Raw genomic sequence first — 6,792 nt, 5'->3', positions numbered from 1 at the left:
GTTAATAAGCCAACTGTGACAATTAACTGAGTTCACACTTAGTCATAAACTACCAAGCCATCAAGGCATGGTAGTTAAGCCATAATTGCCTGGGCTCACACATCATCCTAAACCAGAATTAAATAATACAGTGGCATTACTGATTAGAGCAGTATTTATCTTAGCAACTTTAAGATGTTTGGACTTCCAAGTCCCAGTATTCCCCAGCCAGCCTAAGCAGCCTCGCTGCGGAATTCTGGGAGTTGACGCCCAGATTTTAAAGTTGGAGAAACAATGGCTTAGCCCAGTGATGGCTAACTTTTTCCGGACCGAATGCCCAAAGCGCGTGCGCGCCTGAACCCCCCAACATGCAATGCGTGGCAGAGCTGAGCTGGGGCGATGGCTGGCATGCCATTGGTTCACCATCACAGGCTTAAGACTTAGGGAGATGAGTGAACTCACCAATATTGTGGATTAAGTCACAGCCCTCTTTCTCCCCCTCAATTTCATATTTTCTTCCCAACTCAAGTTTCAAACGAGTTTTCCTCCACCAACAGCCACCGGCCTAGGAACCAAGATTTATTACTTCCAAATATTATCCAGTGTGCTCAAATTGCGTAACAGTCGGATCGAATGCCTGCCCTCCAACCCCACCCCAAAGATGCAGAGATGGTGAGAGAAATCACCCAGCTAAGTCCAAGAGAAAAGAAACGCACCCAAAACCGTTTGTTTTTCAAAAACCAATCTGTGGCCCAAAAGAGATCCGGTCCAATTTCCAATTGTCACCTCCATCGAGATCGGAGGGCCAGTGAGGAGTTAAAAGTGGTTTGTCCCGAGATCTTGGCACAATCAGGTAAGGAGACGAGGAATCCTGGATCGCGTCTCCGTCACTCGATGAGTTTTTTGGCCTTGAAAAACCGTCGTAGATAGAACACCTGCCAGGATGCTAAGCTGACCAGACACAGCATGGAGAAAATGCTAAAGTAGAAAACTCGAGTGCTGGTGGATTCTGCAAAAGAAAAGTAGAGGAAGGATCATCAACACGGCGATGGCGGCAGTTACTAAGACCGTGGTGACTTTAAGACGTGTGGACTTCAACTCCCAGAATTCCCTAGCCAATGTGGTTGAGGAATTGTGGGAGTTGAAGTCCACAAGTCTTAGAGTGGCTGAGTTTGGGGGCCAAACGTGGCTGGGTGAGGAATTGTGGGAGTTGAAGTCCTCAAGGCTTAAACTGGCCAAGTTTGGGGACCCCTGACCAAGACCACCATATAACTTCCGGTCCTGAACGCAGCAAACTGGATTCTCACCCAACATGCTAAATTTGACTATTGAGGTAGTCCTCGGCTTACAACTACAATTGGGACCGGAACTTCTGTTTGCTAAGTGATAGGATTGTTAAGTGTATTAAATCAATCCTTTGATGTGACTCTCTAGCTCAGTTTTCTCAACTTTGGAGGCTGAAAGACATGTGGACTGCAAACTCCTAGAATTCCCCAGCCAGAATACTTTTAACATGAGTGGAACTTTGATTCCCAGAATTCCCCAGCCAGCATGCCTTAAGATGGATGGATTTTAACTCCCAGAATCCCCTAGCCAGCATGCTTCGGATGAGTAGATCTAAACTCCTAGAATTGTGCAACCAAGGTTGAGAAACCGTAGCCTGTTTGAAAAGAGAACTGGCTGATGGCTCAAGCTGACAGTGACTGAGGTCTAATCTGAATCTCCTTGTCTGTTAACCCCAAGATGTCCATCACAATCAATACATGCTGGTTTGAGGATTCTGGGAGTTGAAATGTGCACGTCTTCAAGAGGCCAAGATTGAGAATCTCTGATTTGATAAGCCGCGATGGCGCAGTGGTTAAGAGTGCAGTATTGAAGGCTATTTCTGCTGCCTGCAGACTGCCTGCAATTTAGCAAATCAAATCTCTCCAGGCTCAAGGTTGATTCAGACTTCTGTCCATCCGAGGCCAGTAAAATGAGGACCCAGATCGTTGGGGGCAAGAGGCTGACTCTGTAAACTGCTTAGAGGGGGCTGAAAAGCACTATAAAGCGGTATGTAAGTCTTAATTGCTATTGCTTCCTTCCTTCCTTTCTTCCCAGGGATTAGTACTGCAGGTTAACTCTGCACACTGCCAACAGTTCGATCCTGACTGGCTCAAGGTTGACTCAGCCTTCCATCCTTCCGAGGCCGGTAAAATGAGGACCCAGATCGTTGTGGGCAAGAGGCTGACTCTGTAAACTGCTTGAAAGGGTTGTAAAGCACTGTAAAGTGGTATAAAAGTCTAAGGGCTATTGCTATTGCCCTTCCTTCCTTCCCTTCCCTTCTTCCCAGTGATTAGTACTGCAAGTTAACTCTGCCCACTGCTAGCAGTTCGATCCTGATTGGCTCAGGGTTGACTCAGCCTTCTGTCCTTCCGAGGCCGGTAAAATGAGGACCCAAAATTGTTGGGGGCAAGAGGCTGACTCTGTAAACTGCTTAGAGAGGGCTGTAAAGCACTGTAAAGCGGTATAAAAATCTAAGGGCTGTCGCTATTGCTATCCAGCCCTAGTTAGAAGGAGAAGTGGCAGGTGGCTCATATCGACATATTATAGCTTGAATTGCCTTGCTTGTTAACCTCAAGTTTACAATCAAGAGTCTGTGCATACTGGCTGGGGGGATTCTGGGAATTGAAGTCCACACAGTGGCTAAGGCTAGGGAACACTTCCCTGGGAGTTCAGAAGGTGGTTGGAAGCAAAGGGCAGCGGACGCAGAAGATGGTAAGATCTGCCGTTTTTCTTGGGGGTGAGCTGCCCAGAAAAGCAGGGGTCAAATCCCCAATTAGAAACTCTGGGCCTTACCATTGGTATCCCGCATCTCCTCTTCCCGTTTTTTCATGAAGGCGAAATCCTTGACAATGGACTCGGAAAGGTCCTCCAGCCGGCGGAGGTCGATCTCCAACGGCTTCAGTTTCTCCGCTTTTGCGACCTGGCAGAAGAACCATAGAGTTTGGCGTGGGAACAGTGACCTCACGTCTGCAGTGACATCATCACGCTTGTGACGTCATCCTGTGATGATGTCACCCTGACCCCTCCCAGATGCCATCAGGGAGAAGTGAAATTAAGTAGTGCCACCATTAATGGCTGTCGTCAAACCGCACACCTAATCAAGTTACCAGTCCTCAAAGAACATTTCTATAACATGGTGAACAACTGGGCTTCCCCCCCCCCCCCAAACGAGCTTACCCACTTCAAATTAGTTATAATTGGGATCAAAATTTCCTTTGCTAAAAGCAAGGCAGTTGTTAAAGGAGTCATCCCCAATTTTATGACCTTTTTCAACATGGTTGTTAAGTGAATCCCTGCAGTTATTAAGCAAATTTGGTTTCCCTCACTGACTTTGTTATTTTAAGATTGGGATTACTTTAGAAATCTAGCAAAGTGTGTTAATTGAGCAACCATGTTAATTAAATCTGTGATTTGTATGCAGCCTCTGAACCTGCCACAGCAAATATCCACAGTTACACTTAGCAAAAAAGTTGACTTACGTTTTCATAATTCATGGCTTCTACCCCATGTTTAACATTGAGGGTGACCAGTTGGTCTGGCAGCCGAAAATTCCCTGAAAATGAATAAAAGGGATGGTTGTGTATAGGATGAAAGAAAAACACAAGGATAAAAATCAAATTAGCTACACAGGCTTGGTTCGTTCTATTGAAATGGGTGGATTCCCACGAAGCACAGTAGTAGCCAAAATTGTGGAAAACTTTTGGGAAAAGTGTATTTTTTAGGTTTGATGGCGAATAACACCACTTTTTTTGCTTTTGCAGTAGTACCATAAAATTGCATCTCAATGGAAAGATAATTTAATCAGGAATGTAATGCAACAACGTTTGTTCAATTATCTGTATTCTATGAAAAGTTATAGCCAAATAACCAGAAAAAGACAGCACGATGTGCTTAGGTTGATAACAGATAGCTTTCCTTCATTTCCTTCACATTATAACAGCTGCAGAACTAAAAGACTTGGTTCACTCCATGGGAAGACATTGTAATTCATGCTACAGGTTATCCAACTAAGTATTAACTGACATGGTGATCATTTTTGTATATCTCGTTTTTTTCTATGGTGATAATATTAGTATATCTCATTTTTTCTACATGTTTCACTTTTCTTCTTTATAACTGCTATTCTAATAGCAAATCCTTCATAAAAATTATTACACTACATTCTTGATTAAAATATCTTTTCATTGATGCATAATTTTATGGTGCTACTCCCCCAAAAAAGTGGTGTTATTAGCCATCAAACCTCAAAATACTGTACACTTTTCCGAAAAGGGTTTCCACAATTTTGGACACTAAGTTGCCAATTCTGATTTACAAATTATAATATTTGGTTTTACTAACCATAGCAAAACCAAGCTAAGAAAGCCTATTGAAGCTTTTAATGTTCTTATTAATTACTGTATATTAATAGTAATAGAAGGACTCAACAGGTAGATAAAAAGGCCAAATCTAATCTGACTGTGCACTAGACCATGGAAAATAATAATAACAATAATAACAACAATAACAATAATAATAATATAATGGGGTTCAGTTTTCTCTGAAACCTCTTTCAATCCCGTAGCAAAATAAGAAACCTCCAAAAATAAATTTAAAGTAAAAAGTGCCTTTGGTCAACACGAACAAAGATATTTTAAATGATCAAAATAAATTTCCTAACTTTGGGTGGCAAAACCCATTTAACCACGTCAGTTTTTCGCTTCTGCCTTTGCGCAACTTATTATAGTCATTTGACTTTTTAATTTTAATTTAGGGGGCTGCGAGACTCAATGTGTTTGCTTTAGCTAACCATCACACACACAAAAATCACACAAATTTTGGGAAAATTGATGAATGCATTCTATTTTATTTTTCTTTACGTACACCGAGAGCATTTGCACCAAAGACAAAGTCCTTGTCTGTCCAATCACAAAGAATACTATTCTATTCTAAATTCTAATTTTATTCTATTCTATTCTAAATTCTAATTCTAATTCTAGTCTGTTCTATTCTAACAACTCACAACCAAGTAAGTAATTAGAAGTTTGTTTTGGGGAGTAAAAAAGCAGCACATAATCTACTGGACCTCTGTCTTCCCAAAGTAAGACCCATCGCCACGCTGCAGGAAGGCCCTGAATGGGGACGATGGGACCTGTAGTCAGGCAGCTGCATGCCCTCACCTGGCTGTCCGTGACTCTGGAAGCAAATCTCGTAGACTTCGTAATCCTCGGTGGTGAAGGCGAATTTCCCCTTCTTGGCTTCCTCCCTGGAGTAGAGCAGGTGCCCGGACGAGTCGGTCACCTGCGAGCAGAAGAAGAGAGAACCCCTGAGCATGCACAGAGTGCAGAACCCAGATCAGCAACAGTTTGCAAGAGCTCAGGCGGTGCATTAAGGGTTGGAGGGTTGTCCAAAACGGTCAGGGGAGGAGGAGGAAGGGAATGTCTGTCTCCCACCTTTAAGTCCGTCCGGATGCCCGGTGCGGCCGCTTCGGACACTTCGAACTCGCCGGTGACCATCACGTCCCGGTGCAGCTCCTCTTTCAAGCACTTGCGGCTCAGCGGAGGCAAGTGGAAGGAGAGCCCCCGGCAGCGGCCGGCAGCCAGGGCCAGCAGCACGGCCCAGGGACCCAGCAGGGCGGGCAGCCACATGGTGACGGTGCAAAAGGGAGACCCTCGCCTTCCCCGGGGCTGATTTGGGGTGGAGGTCTCCAAACGGGTGCTGATCTTGGGGTGGGGTGGTTTGTTCCAACGACCCCAACCCTTCGGGGCTCAGATCGCACCCAGAACCCGGGTTGGCACGTTCCCACGACCCTCTTCCCGGGATCGCGCTTTGCACGGTGCAAACGCCGCCGCGACCTCCAACCGTTCTGCGCTTCCCCGGGCGCGAGCTCCGGGGATTCTCCAAGCGCGCATGCGCGGCTGGCTCCCCTCGCCGCGCCCCCCTCAGGCGGCGTCTCCGCGCGACGTGGCGCGGCCTCCAGCCTTCATTCCGGATTGGGGGCGGGGCCACGAGGAAGGACCGCCCTCCCTCACGAAAACCGGAAGTTGAGAAAGGGCGTGTGGGGAAATGGCCGGTTCTTCATCCGTCTTCATCCTCGCGGGGCGCGGCGGAGTTTTGGGCAGGGGAGGGCGCGGGTGGGGGAAAGGAGGGTGCCGAGACAGGGAAAGGCCGATTTGACACCCAGGGGTTCGCCCCACGCGTTAGTCCCCCCAAGCTGGGGGACTTTCGGAGGTGTGGACTTCAATTCCCAGAGTCCCTCGCGCGCAAGGATTCTGGGAGTTGAAGTAAACTCGCAAGATTCCCTTTGTATAGGAATACATTAGAGTTACTAGACTGTTGTTTCTCTGTGTCATATATGTGGGATCATATTTTCTATTTATATATTCCGTCAGGGTTATGTAGTGAATATTGAAGGTGGTGACCCTTTGAGATCTGTATGCAATGTAATTTCTTTTTAATGTAAATTAAATCTACATTAAATCTACATTAGATTTAATGTATGCAGATTCACAATGAAGTATTCTATTCTCTATTCTATTCTATTCTTCTATTCCATTCAATTCCATTCCATATATTCTATTGCATATTCTTATTCTATTCTATTCCATTCAATTCCATATATTCTATTGCATATTCTATTCTATTCTTATTCCATTCCATTCCATATATTCTATTGCATATTCTATTCAATCTATTCTATTAATTATTCTATTATTTTCTATTCTGTTCTAAACCTCTATTCTATCCCATCTATTCTGTTAATTATTCTGTTCTATTCAGTTGGCCGGT

The 6,792-nt window shown here is 44.9% G+C and overlaps 1 protein-coding gene across 1 annotated transcript; it reads right to left on the bottom strand.

Moving 5' to 3' along the window:
* Positions 1-544: 544 nt before the first annotated feature.
* On the bottom strand, positions 545-5,944 carry LOC309400058 (transmembrane emp24 domain-containing protein 10-like). Its single transcript, XM_081968376.1, has 5 exons — positions 5,457-5,944; positions 5,184-5,304; positions 3,504-3,577; positions 2,818-2,944; positions 545-988 (listed from the first exon to the last, which is right to left on the bottom strand). Exons 1-5 carry the CDS (start codon positions 5,649-5,651, stop codon positions 867-869), a joined length of 639 nt encoding a protein of 212 aa, XP_081824502.1. The 5' UTR covers positions 5,652-5,944; the 3' UTR covers positions 545-866.
* Between the last annotated feature and the right edge of the window lie 848 nt (positions 5,945-6,792).

This window comes from Natrix helvetica (genome assembly GCF_964273705.1).
Source record: "Natrix helvetica genome assembly, chromosome: 16".
NCBI classification, from domain to species: Eukaryota; Metazoa; Chordata; class Lepidosauria; order Squamata; family Natricidae; genus Natrix; species Natrix helvetica.
The sequence above is the reverse complement of the archived record's forward strand: the minus strand, read 5'-3'. Positions and strand labels throughout refer to the sequence as shown.

Coding starts and splice junctions, on each gene's coding strand:
- LOC309400058 (XM_081968376.1), bottom strand. CDS start 5,651: ATGTGGCTGCCCGCCCTGCTGGGTCCCTGGGCCGTGCTGCTGGCCCTG. Junction 2,945..3,503: donor AAGCCATGAATTATGAAAAC/GTAAGTCAACTT, acceptor TTCTTCTGCCAG/GTCGCAAAAGCGGAGAAACT. Junction 989..2,817: donor GGAGATGCGGGATACCAATG/GTAAGGCCCAGA, acceptor TTTCTTTTGCAG/AATCCACCAGCACTCGAGTT.